The 14,004-nt window shown below is 41.6% G+C and overlaps 1 protein-coding gene and 1 long non-coding RNA gene across 2 annotated transcripts; one reads left to right on the top strand and one right to left on the bottom strand.

The window, feature by feature from the left end:
* Positions 1-2,622: 2,622 nt before the first annotated feature.
* On the bottom strand, positions 2,623-3,530 carry LOC138882110 (uncharacterized). The gene is made up of 3 exons (XR_011403608.1): positions 3,428-3,530; positions 3,165-3,225; positions 2,623-2,674 (listed from the first exon to the last, which is right to left on the bottom strand). It is a non-coding gene; the product is annotated as an uncharacterized lncRNA (long non-coding RNA).
* A 9,232-nt stretch (positions 3,531-12,762) lies between these two features.
* Positions 12,763-13,662, top strand: LOC138881463 (uncharacterized). Its single transcript, XM_070161691.1, has one exon. It carries the CDS (start codon positions 12,763-12,765, stop codon positions 13,660-13,662), a length of 900 nt encoding a protein of 299 aa, XP_070017792.1.
* The last annotated feature ends 342 nt before the right edge of the window (positions 13,663-14,004 follow it).

Raw genomic sequence — 14,004 nt, 5'->3', positions numbered from 1 at the left:
GCTGAAAACCCCGTGCTGGAGGTCGAACTGATGAGGAAGAACCAGACACAGATCCAGTCGGCTGAGCCATACCATCACCTCCTCTATTAGGACAATCCCGCATCATATGGCCAGGCTGCCCGCACGAATAGCATGCATCAGAACCTCGACGACACAGTCCAAAGTGGGCCTTGCCGCACTGATCACAATGTGGTGTTGGGGGTCTCATCTGACTAGTATCCCTGTGATGTTGCGAGCCAGATGCCCGCGAACTCTGACCTGGACCAGAATAGGATCGATCATATCGAGGCCTCTGAAACTGTGGAGGAGCACTAGCTACAGGTGGCGCCGAACTCCTCGAAAACTGTGGCCTGATGCGGCCTCTGAAGTCATCAGAATACCCTGCAAATCTCGCCCTCTTATGCTGGCCTCTATCCTGCTCCCTAACTGCCCTCTGCTGGCGCTTACGATCCTCTAGGGTCTGGGCATAAGCTTGAATACGGGAAATATCCATGCCCTCCACCAAGGAGGCTGTCGTACACTCATTTATTAGATGTGGTCCCAACCCATTCACGAACATATGCACCCTATCACTCATCTCGGCCACCATATGGGGAGCATACCTTGCCAAAGAATCAAACTGCATACTGTACTCTCGCACACTCATATTACCTTGTCTAAGGTTCAAGAACTTATCAGCTCTAGCTCGTCGTATCTCAACTGGCAAGTAGTGACGAAGAAAGGCCTCAGAAAATTCCTTCCACACAGCTGGAGGAGGGTTCGGACCCCTGGATCTCTCCCAACTATCATACCAGAGAACTGCTAAATCCCGTAGCCGATAAGAAGCCAACTCTACTGCCTCTGTATCACTAACATGCATAACCCGAAGTGTACGATGAACCTGGTCAATAAAAGTCTGTGGGTCCTCCTTGGGGTCTGATCCGGTAAACACTGGAGGGTCTAAATTAATAAAATCACGAACTCTTGTACTAACTGGTTTCTCAGCAGCACCTGTATTCTGCCTCTGAGCCTGAGCAGCTACCAAGCTAGTCAATAACTGCAAAGCACTCTGCATATCCTGGTCTGGAGTGCCAGACGGAGGAACTGGAGGCGCTGGGTGCCTTCTAATATCCTCTGGAGGAGATGGAGTAGATGAGGTATGAGAGGGCATCTCACTTTGAGCCTCACTTTGTCCTGCTCTGACTTGGGGCACCTGACTGGTACCCTCTCCCGCTGCTGTATCAAGCCGTCTACTAATCGTTTGCTTCCTAGTCGAAGGCATCACTGAAAAAACAAGGTGAATATTAGAGACGAACACTTACGACTCAACTCTACGCACGATCTAGATTCAGGAAGAAGGTAACAACCCTAGATGTCATGTAGCCTCCTGATTATAAATGTGGCGCGCTACACATCCATAATCAAGACTCTACTAGACACGGCTCATAGACAACCCCTAGGACAGACTTGCTCTGATACCAAGTTTGTCACGACCCAAACTGAAGGGCCATGACTAGCACCCGACCACACTTGCCGAGCACCAACGTACATTTCATCTAACCTTCATTATTATCTTTTAAGGCTAAAGAGATCAATATAAATGGTAGACCTAGATCATGGACAACCAGCAATAAAATATGACGGCATGAACATACATAGCAGGGGATGACCAGACAATCAAGAAACTACATATAAGGTATGAGCTACCACGCTACTATGAAAGACTATACAACAAAAACTAGCCGACAAGGCATACCAAACTATACATGAGCCGACACCTGTCTATGAGCCTCTAAAAGAACATAAGTGTTGCAACATAGCCGGAACAGGGCCCCGACATACCCATAATGTCTATAACAAAAATTGCATACCAAGACCAAGGCAAGTCCGGAGAAGGGATCTCGCCAATCACCGCTGAACTGGACAGTCTACTGTGGTGGGGGAGCTGCACCTGTCTGTCTATCAGGACCTGCAGCACGACATGCAGCGTCCACAAATAAAAGGACGTCAGTACGAATAAAGTACTGAGTATGTAAGGCAAGGAACCATAAATACGATCAGTAATGTAAGCAAGGATAAAGAATATACCACCTGTAACATCTTAGTACCTCTGAGGGCTACTTACATGAAATGCATGATACATATGTATAAATACATAAACCTTTAAAGCATTCGCCTCTGTGGGCATCATCATCATCATATCGTACCCGGCCATAATAGGCTCGGTAGAATCGTACCCGGCCACGTGGAGCTCGGTAAAACCCAACTGATCAGTGGTTGCACAATAGGTGTCGTACCCGGCCAACTATAGCGTGGCTCGGTAGAGTAAAATAGATACATATATATAATGCATGCTCGACTCATGGAATCACATTCTAAACCTTTCGGAGTGACGTAAGGTCGGTATCCTCTGTACACGTTATTAGGACTAACTCTTCACTATGAACCTTATAAGAATCAGGAAGTACCAACAACATTGATAACATAAGACTAAGAGAAGCAACATTAACATCAATCGTTCCATAAGAGGGAAAACAATGTAAGTACTGCTAGCTTCTAAGAGTAGAGTATCTTGGAAGATCGTTCATTACATTATGTACAATCGGAGTCGTGCAAAAGAAGGAAAGGGATAGCCTCACATACCTTGTATATACTGCCCTAATCTCAAGCTATGCAATTGTCAAAACTCCTTAGTCTACAATAAGAGAAACGATACTATCATTATCATTTAAGCGTCATAACTATTATGTATCGACCACAACCTATTTTACGATGAAACGGACAGCACCTCCCCTATATATATGACCTCACACCATTCAAAATAGTCACCAAACAGCCCAAACAACATCAATAATAAACATATTGAGCCTCCCAATATAGTCCACACACAGCCTAATCACTCCATACATACGACGACCACCATAGTCGTGTCAAACAATCTGGAAATGTTACGAATAACTATCAGCCCATAACCCTACATATATATGGTGTTTCCCCACACCCTTCCTCCTCCAAAACTCCACAATATAGTAGTAAAATACGCAGCCCAACAACAACGCAAAACAGTCCACAAAACAATAACATTACTACCAAGCCTTTCGATATATATCTCACAAGTTCTAGCTTCAATGGCTTAGCCGCAACTTGGATAATCTTAAATACATATAGAGTAAGAGGTTCCTTACCTTTATACAGAAAGAACAACTCCAATTTGACCTTAAATTTCCATGAAATATCCCTCCAATGCTGCCACAACAACAAAAAAGCGAAACTAGCGATCAATTAGTGTTTTTCGGCACTAGAATCACTTTAGAAGGCTTGAAATCACCTAGGATTGATATTAAGAACATGAGGGAGTATTTACAGAACATAAACCCTTTAAAACAACCTCCCACACGAGCTGGAACAACACAAAAATGAGCAACAACAAGAAGAACAAGAGACTTACTAGCGCCACGGAATTCCCGACACTTGATTTGTGTTGTTTGCCCCTTTTTTGGGTCTTGAATCTTGAGAGAACCTTGAGAGGATGTTCCTAGGGTTCTAAGGTCTGAAAATAGTGAAAAGAAATGACTTAAAACGGGTTGGAGTCATCCTATATAGGTCCAAATATCTTGAACCGACTTAGTGGGCCCCATAGAGAGGTGCTTGGCGCAGTCTCGCGAAAATGCGAATATCTCTCTACTCCAAGATCGTATCGATGAACGGTTTAATGCGTTGGAAACTAGACTCATAGATATTTAATTTGGTTGGTATATCACCCCGTAATTCCTTGTAAATTATGAGAAAATATTAGAAACATTTGACCTAATGTTTAAGTAAAATTATGAACCTAAGTTGCGACAACTTTTGTCGACTTTTGTTTCATAACTCGTTTGACTTCAAGACTTATGATACGGATATTATATGATTAAAATACCTTAATAAATGACCTCTTGAGTGTATTAAGCACCGCTAGATTACCTAAAAATACGAGTTACAACATCCTTGATTCGTTTAACTTCTAATACTGGTTAATCACCCTTATACACTCTTGTATCACTTAAGACCAATAGGATTGACTTCTTATCATCTCAAAGATAATTCCTTCTTGGATTTATGTTAACTAATATATGGCATGAACTAACACATGTGGATATGGGTTGTAACACTGCCTCAATAGTAGACAAATAAATAGTTGAATGCAAAGTAGACTTCCAACTAACTGGTGCATTTGCAAAAGTGAAACATAGCTAGTAGTTGATCTATGCCAGTCCAAATCACCCGCATAATCTGAGTCACAATATCCAATCAGATACTGACTATCTTCCTACTCAAAAATCAATCCAACATCTATAGTATTACGAATATACCGTAGAATCCATTTCACAACTTGCCAATGCTCCTTTCCTGGATCATGCATATACCTGTTTACAACTCCGATAGCATGTGAAATATCAGGTCTTGTGCAAACCATTGCATACATCAAGCTACCAATGGCATTCGCATATGGCACTCTTGACATATACTCTCGTTCAACTTCAATCTTTGGCGACATAGCAGCATCAAGCTTTAAATGAGGAGCAAGCAGAGTTTTAATTGACTTCGTGTTCTCATTCATGCCAAATCGATCTATTTCTCTCTTCAAGTTTTCTTTCTGAGATAGATAGAGTTTCTTTGAATGTCTATCTCTTTTTATCTACATGCCAAGAATTTTCTTCGCCTCACCCAAATCTTTCATCTCAAACTCCTTTTTCAGTTGAATCTTTAATTTATCAATTTCCTCTTGACTTTTGGAAGCTATCAATAATCAACGTATAGAAGAAGAATTATGAATGATCTATTTCAAGCTTGCGCAGATACACACAATGACCGTACTTGCTTCTTCTGTACTTCAGCCGCAACATAAACTTGTCAAATCATTTGTACCATTGTCTAGAAGATTGTTTCAATCCGTACAATGATTTTTCAAGTTCGCTCACCATATTTTCCTTTCTAGCAAATTTGAATCCTTCTGGGCGAGTCATATAGATTTACTCTTCCAAGTCTCCATGTAAAAATACAGTTTTTATATCTAACTAAACTAGTTTCAAATTCAACTGTGCTATCAAAGCCAACAAAACTCTAATGGATGAGTGTTTCACGACTGGAGAAAACACCTAATTATAATCAATTCTCTCCTTTTAAGTGTATTCTTTGGCCAGTAATATTGCATTGTAGCGAAATCTTCTTTATTAGGAAATCCTTCTTTCTTTGCAAATATGCAATTGCCCCAAATTTCTTTCTTTCCCTTCTAGAGATTGGCCAATTTCCATGTGCGATTCTGATGAAGAGACTGCATTCCTTCATTCATGGATATCCTCCACTTATCTTCCTCTGTACATTGGACTGCGTCTTTATAAGTGGTAGGAATACCATCAACTACAATTGAGGCTGCACAAGCCACTATATCTATGAGACGAGCAAATTTCATTATTGATCTTTTTTGCTTGCTGATTGCTATTGATTCAAGTTGTTGTTGAGGTTTCTGAGTTGGAATCTCCCTTTCCACTGGCTTTTCCTCCGGAAGAAAATCTTCTGTTGTTTTCTCATTTTCTCCCTGTGTTGGAAAAATTAATTTTCCCTCGGACGTCACATGCTGAAATAAATGCCAAACTACCCATGCTCTCGGCCATTCTGCTCAAGGCATCCGCAACCACATCCGCCTTGCCCGGATGGTAAAGGATGGTAATATCATAGTCCTTCAGTAACTCAAGCCACATGCGCTGCCTCAAAGTAAGATCCCTCTACTTAAACAAATGCTGCAAGCTGCGATGATCGATGTAAACTTCACAGACACTCCATAAAGATAATGCCTCTAGATCTTGAGAGCATGAACCATTAAGGCCAACTCCAAATCATGTACGAGACAATTCTTCTCGTGGGGATTCAGCTGACGTGAAGCATATGCAATAACTATCTCCTCCTGCATCAATACACTACCCTGGCCAACGAGTGAAGCATCACAATACACAGTAACATCCCTGAACTGGAAGGCAACACTAAAACTAGTGTGATAGTCAAAACTGTCTTGAGCTTCTGAAAGCTCGCCTCACAATCATCGGACCATTGGAACGGAGCACCCTTCTAGGTCAATCTAGTTAAAGGTGCTACAATAGATGAGAAGCCCTCCACAAACTGGCGATAATAACCTACTAACCACAAGAAACTCCTGATCTCGGTCGCTATGGTCGGACGAGGCCAACTCTGGACTACCTCGATCTTCCTGGGGTCCATCTTAATATCCTCATCTGATACAATATGCCCCAAGAATGCCACAGAATCTAACCAGAACTCGCACTTGGAGAATTTAGCATATAACTTCTGTTCCCGCAAGGTTTGAAGCACAACTCTCAAATACTGCTCGTGCTCCTCCATACTATACGAGTAGATCAATATGTCATCAATGAAGACAATGATGATGGAGTCAAGATATGGCCTTAACACCCAGTTCATCATATCCATAAACTCCGTCGGGGCGTTGGTCAAGCCGAAGGACATCACTAGAAACTCATAGTGGCCATACCTAGTCCGGAAAGCCATCTTCGGAACATCCAAAGCACGAATCTTCAGCTAATGATACCCTGATCTCAAGTCAATCTTAGAGAACATCCTGGCACCCTGCAACTGGTCGAAAAAATCATCAATACGCTACAACGGGTGCTTGTTCTTAATGGTAACTTTGTTCAACTAGCGGTAATCAATGCACATCAGCATATTCTCATCCTTCCTTTTCACAAATAACATCGGCGCAGCCCAAGGCGACCCACTCGGCCTAATGAACCCTTTTGCTAGCAACTCCTCAAGCTGCTCCTTCAACTCTTTCGGAGCCATGCGGTACGGTGGAATAGAGATAGGCTGGATATCTGGTGCCAAATCAATACTGAAATCGATATCATGATCTGGTGGCATGCCTGGTAAATCAGAAGGAAACACATTGGAGAATTCTCGCACCACGGGCACTAAATCAATCATATGAGTCTCTATGGTAGTATCCCGAACATAAGCTAGATAAGCCAAACAACCCTTCTCGACCATGTGTCGAGCCTTCAAGAAAGAGATAACCCGATTAGATGCACTGATAGATGAACCCCTACACTTCGATCTAGGAAACTCTAGCATCGCCAAGGTAATAGTCTTGGCATGGCATCCAAGAATGGCATTATACAAAGACAACCAGTCCATACCTAGGATGACCTCAAAGTCGGTCATGTTGATCAACAGAAGATCCGCTCTGTTTTTACAACCACAAAAAAGCACAATACAGGACCAGTAGATCCAATCCACAATAAAAATATTGCCCACGGGCGTGGACACATATACAGAAGCACCCAAGAACACACGATAGACATGCAGATAATGAGCAAATAGAGAAGAAAGATATGAGTATATGGACCCTGGATCAAATAATACTGAAGCATCCCTACCGTAGACAGAAATAATACCTGTGACCACGACATCTGAGGCTACTGCGTCTGGTCTAGATGAAAAAGTATAGAACCTAGCTGGAGCGCCACCTGCCTGGACTCCACCGCTAGGGTGACCCCTACCCACCTGCCCTCTGCCTCTAGCAGGCCAGTCGGTTGGTGCAACAACTAGTGCGGTAATCATAGATTGATGGCCCTGCTGTACCGCCTTACGCCGAATCCTGGGGAAAGATTTCCTCATATGACCGGGCTCCCCGCACTCATAGCAATCTGTCGGTGCGGAAGATGACTCAAGTCGGTGCCAAGTCCACCTTTTGGTCCACAAATTACTCTAAAAGCCTCAAGTCGGTTCCGAACAATCTGAAACTATCCAAATATTGTACAAACTAATCAATAATTGCTCAAAAGTTCATAATTTAACTATTAGAGTAATTGCCCGGATTCTGGAAATATTTGTAAATAGTTGTTACCCACAACCTCACGAACACAAATATATAGTTTTTACCCAATTCCATAATTATTTTCGTGGTCTAATCTCTTTTTTATCAAAATCTAGATTTTTCGACAAACTCCTAAAATTTTCACATTTTTCATGTTAAAATCTACCATAATCTATGTATTTACTTACAAAAAATCTATCATAATCTATGTATTTACTTACATTGTATAGAAATCACTTACCTTCAATAGCTAGGTGAAAACCCCTCTCCAAGAAGCTCTAAAATCGTCCAACAAATCAGAAAAATGAACAAAATAGCCAAAATCCCGGCTTTATTTAAGTCTCTGCCCAGCTGCCCCTTCTTCAGGATCGCGAAAAGGGCCTCGCGATCGCAAAGGCAAAGCCTGCCCAGGCCTTGAAACTCTTCTTTCGTGAATGCGATAGGGTCCTCCTGATCGCGAAGGCTAGACTAGCCCAAGCATCGTGAATGCGACCCGCCCTTCGCGAATGCGAAGAACAATGACCCATAGACCCCTGGCCCTTCAACCCCTTCTATGCTAAAGCGATCATGCCATCGCGAACTCGAAGGCCACTGGTCCTAAATCTTCGCAAATGCGCTCTTCTTTTCGAACTTGAAGAGAAAAAGTACCCAATCCCCAAATCCTTCTTCGCAATCGCGAGAGTCCTTCCACGTTCGCGAAGAAGGACACTAGAATAGCAAACCAGCAGTTTTGGATTTAGCTCCAAGCAGTCCGAAACGCACTCGAGCCCCCCGAGACCCCGTCCAAATGCACCAACAATTCAATAACCATAATACGGACTTGCTCGCATCCTCGAAACACATAAAACAACATCGAAACTACGAATCACACCCCAAAACCAAATTGAATCAACTTATGAACTTCAAACTTCTTAATTAGCTTTGAACGCGCCGAATCATACTTAGACTACTTGGAATGACACCAAATTTTGCGTACAAGTCATAAATCACCATGCAGACATATTCTCAGGCTCAGAATTCCAAACGAACCTCGATAACACCAAAGTCTACTCCAAACCAAATTTAAATAACTAAAAACCCTTCAAGGAACCAACTTTCAACATTAAGTGCTGAAATGCTCCTGGATCACCCGAAACTCGATCCGGACACACGTCCAAGTTCAAAATCATCATTCGACCTTATTGGAACCATCAAATCCCGATTCCAAGGTTATTTAATCAAAACATTGACTCAAGTCAAACTTGGCCACCATAGGCCACAATATGGAACTATGTGTTCCGATTTCAATCCGAACCCTTCCAAACCTAAACCAACCATCCCCACAAGTCATAAAACAGTAAAAGCACATACAAGAAGTCTTAATTAGGGAAACAGAGATATAAAAAGTAAAATGACCGGTCGAATCGTTACATCTTCCATTTTTGCTACAGGAACTATTTATTTGCTGACACTACAAAATATCAAAGTAATTCTTTTCTGATGTGGAAGTTTAGACTATGTTGCAACCACAAAGCATACTCAGATAGAACCTTGGCTCTGATACTAATTATTGCGGGAGCCGAATATATAGAGAGTAATTAAATCAAAACTACTATATTTAAAGGTAGCTAATAAATAGTAATTAAGAAAATAGATAAAAACACCAGAAATTTACGAGGTTCGGCAAAATTTATTTTTCTGCCTAGTCCTCGGACACAATCAACTCAGAATTTATTTCACTCCAAAAATACAAGTGAAATACTACAAGAGAGAAAGAAGACTCAAATGCCTTAGGAGATAAGAAGCAAGTGAGAGGTGTTTACAAATGAACAAAACCCTTGCTATTTATAGATGGGAAATTGCTTTAGTAATGTCATGCATGACTTTACATAAAGTGTGATCATAAAATGTAAATGCATGAAAAATGCATCTATCAATTTCTTCCTAAAAGGAGGCTTCCAAATATTCACACGAGTTCACATTAATCTTGTCAAATTTAACAGTTAGTAGAATTTTCACTAGTAAAATCGAGTGTATTCTCCATGTGATCTATACGTCATGGTTTTGAGCCATGAATACTGCCACTAATGCTTGTATTACAGTAAATTATCTGTGTTACACCTCTTGAGATACGACCCTATTTGAATATGGAATACTTTGTGCAACCAGGTTGCCCTTGTGACAATCAGGCTTATTCTGTTTTGAAACAGAGAAAGTCATTATTTTCCTAAAGAAACTCTAAGTAAAGTTAGAGTTAGACTCATTGAAATACAGAGCATAATGCAATAACACAAATGGGAGCCAGACTCGTCCAATTCCTAAAGTCAACTAATCAAACAAAAAAATCTGGAAGACCATGTTAGTCAAGTAGGTTATGTTGTCCTTCTTGATGAATAGAGTCCACCATTAACGTGTAACATGTACTAATTCTTAATAGTCTCATATTACTCCCAACATCAAGATTCATGACCATTCCCCATTGTACCCCAACAGAAGTAGGTGGGGTGTGTTAAGGAAAAGTCGAGTTTTAAGTCTCGATAAGCTACATTAGGTAGAGGCAGCCAATCACGGGCGGAGGCAGGGTTTTTACTAAAAAATATTAACACTCTGGTGAGAAATTAGAAACCTCACACATTATGCAAATTCAACACTATTTGATAATTGGCACTCAAAATTTTAAAGTAGAAATCATTTCTGGAAAGCACCTATTGAAAGATATCTTTCATATATATTCCGATGGCATTCATCATGCACCTAATTCGTTGGAATGACATTATTGTTTATGGCATTATCTGATCTGATGGGAGGGTTAAGAAGAATTTTTAACTGATAATGAAATCTTAAGGATTGAAGTGTGTATACGGTCAAAATCGGGCCTACCCGATTTTACTATTTGATCGAGACAAGGGAGTTGCATTGGAGGTAACCTCGTAATGAATCAGACTCGAGTTCGAAGATGAGACATCGAGTCTAAAGATCGAAGTGTCTGTTGAGACCGAGGCCAGCATCAATCGATATTAAATATGACCGATTTCGAGTGAAGTGCAATAATGGAAAGGCGAAATATCCGTAACCGGTCGAAAATCACGGCGGAAATCTCGAAACAGATCAAATCAAGGGCGGTTATTTGTACCAATCATGAGATTTATTTCCGTAATTAGGATTGTACTATAATTAGGATTCCTCTAGTATATAAAGGGGGGTCCCAATCATTTGTAAACACCTTACATTCACGAATATCAAAGCAATATAATATTTCTTTCTTCTGCCCATCAACTTACTGCTCTTTAACTGTCTTACTCTACCAAGCTCGAGGGTTCATTAGCTCGAGGGCATTGATAAAATACTGATTTGCTTTGTATTATTGTAAATTTGCATCATTCATTTTTACCTTTATCAATTGGTATTAAGTAAAATCACATATCCTTAAAACCACATTATAAGTTTAATTGTTATCCAATTTTAGGGTAAACAGTATGGCGCCCACCGTGGTGGGATAATAGCGATTGCTTAATATTTTAACCTTCATAACACACACTACTTTTACACTTGTTCTCGTGAGTATTTTGATTTCAGAAATCAACATGTCAAACTCTCAAGTAGTATCCACTTACACTAATAACGACCTTGGTCTTCATGGTAAAAACAAACACGTAGTCGCCCTGGGAAACGGAGTCCTCCAATCAATCCCGACGCACCACAGGCCATAGATCCGGCTGATGTTAGTTCTCATGTCGCCATTAGTGAAGATTTAGGCACCGACCTTGAAAATAACGTCTATAGAGACATCTGGGCAACCGACCAGAACGCACAAAATGGTGAAGAAAGCGAAATTAGCCTTCCAATTATATTTGACATGCTAGAAACTCAGCAGGCCGCGATAGCGCAACTCCAAAATCAGAATCGAGCCCCAAGCAGAATCGAACTTGATACATCAGAGGGAGTTACTCATAAGGCCGAACCCACACAAGAGAAATTGGACGACAATGGATCGGGAACTGATCCCGCCATCATGAAGATGCTCGAGGAGCTTACTAAGCGAATTGAATCAGCAGAAAAGAAGATCGAGGCTAATGATAAAAAGGTAGAAATGTACAACTCCCGGGTTGATCAAATACCGGGAGCACCCCCGATTCTGAAGGGTTTAGATTCGAAAAAGTTCGTACAAAAGCCTTTCCTACCAATTGCTCCTCCGATGCCCATTCCGAAGAAATTCCGCATACCATAAATTCCCAAGTACAATGGACCCATTGATCCTAACGAGCATGTCACTTCTTATACATGCGTAATAAAAGGAAATGGCTTAGAAGATGATGAATTTGAATCTGTTCTGTTGAAAAAATTTGGAAAAACTTTATCGAAGGGGGCAATGATATGGTACTAAAATTTACCGCCCAATTCCATCGACTCTTTCGCCATGCTTGCCAATTCGTTCATAAAGGCACATGCTAAAGCAATAAAAGTCGCGACTAGGAAGCCTGACCTCTTTAAAGTGAGACAGAAGGACAATGAAATGCTAAGGAAATTCGTATTTCAATTTTCAGATGGAGCGCAAGAATCTATCCCCGGCTACCGATGATTGGGCTGTCCATTACTTTACTCATGGCTTGAATGAGCAAAGTTCGGAGCCTCACGACAACTAAAGTAGAATTTGATCAAATATCCAGCGGTGACCTGGGCCGATGTACATAATCGATACCAATCAAAGATCAGAGTCAAGGATGATCAGTTGGAAGACCCGTCCGGTTCCATTTACCCAAATAGATTTGAAGGCAGGATTCAAAGAGACATCGACAGAGAGCCCCGATCGAACATAGATCGATCAACCATATAGCGCAGATTATAGAAATAGCAGACTAGGACGTAATCCCATTCGAAATGATTGAAGGAATGATTGAGGTCAAAATTCTCGACGGCTCATGAATAAGAGTGGATTCGATAAACATGTCGAGCCTAAGGAAGCACCACAGTTATTGGAATACAACTTTAGCGTCGATGCTTCAGGTATTGTGTCAGTCATTGGAAGAATCAAGGATACTAGGTGGCTCAGACCCCTGCAAACCGATCCAGCTCAAAGGAATCCAAATCAAATGTGCAAGTACCATGGAACCTACAGTCACAGAACCGAAGACTGCAGACAATTAAAGGAGGAGGTAGCACGTTTATTCAACGAAGGTCATCTTCGAGAGTTCTTGAGTGACCCAGGAAAAAACCACTACAGAGATAGGGACGCAAATAGGAAAAATGAACAGGAGGAACCGCAACACATGATTCATATGATTGTCGGTGCGGTCGATATTCCTCAGGGTCTGACATTTGAATGCACCAAAGTTAGAATTACAAGGGAGAAGCGTACCCGGGACTACTTACCAGAAAATACCTTATCTTTCCATGATGCGGATGCAGAAGGGATCGAACAGCATCACAACAATGCTTTGGTAATATCTATCCTTATGAATAAAATTCAAGTTAAGCGTGTGTTGGTTGATCCAGGTAGCTCGACAAATATTATTCGATCGAAGGTCGTGGAGGAGCTCGGCCTTCAGGATCAAATCGTGCCTGCAGATCGAGTGCTCAACGGTTTCAACATGGCGAGTGAAACCACCAAAGGGGAAATCATGTTGCCAGTGAGCGTGGCCGAAACTATCCAGGAAACGAAGTTCCACGTGATTGGAGGTGACATGAGGTACAATGAGCTGCTCGGAAGACCTTGGATCCTTAATATAAGGGCAGTACCTTCAACGCTTCATCAAGTTTTAAAATTCCCAACACCAGAAGGAGACAAAACGATGTACGGCGCACAACCGACAGCTAAATAGATATTTGCAATTGATGAAGTAATACCAGTATCGGCACTAACATCAACTAAGGGACCAAAATCAAAGGAAAAGAAGGGAGTCAAATATCAACCACAGTCGTTAGCTTCGACAAGATCAGAGCAGCAGGAGATTCTCGAGGATGATGATCGTATGATACCTCAAACCTTTGTAATCCCCGATGATTTTGATGCCACAAAGCCAACGGTCGAAGAGCTGGAACAAGTCATACTGATCGAGCATCTGCCCGATCAAAAGGTATACCTGGGCACGAGGTTAACTCCCGAGCTCAGGGAAAAATATGGATTATTCTTCTTGGTCCCACCTTGACATGATAGGTATCCC

This window comes from Nicotiana sylvestris, chromosome 11 (assembly GCF_000393655.2).
Source record: "Nicotiana sylvestris chromosome 11, ASM39365v2, whole genome shotgun sequence".
Taxonomy (NCBI): Eukaryota; Viridiplantae; Streptophyta; class Magnoliopsida; order Solanales; family Solanaceae; genus Nicotiana; species Nicotiana sylvestris.
Note: the sequence above shows the minus strand (reverse complement) of the source record. Positions and strands in the feature narration are given on the sequence as shown.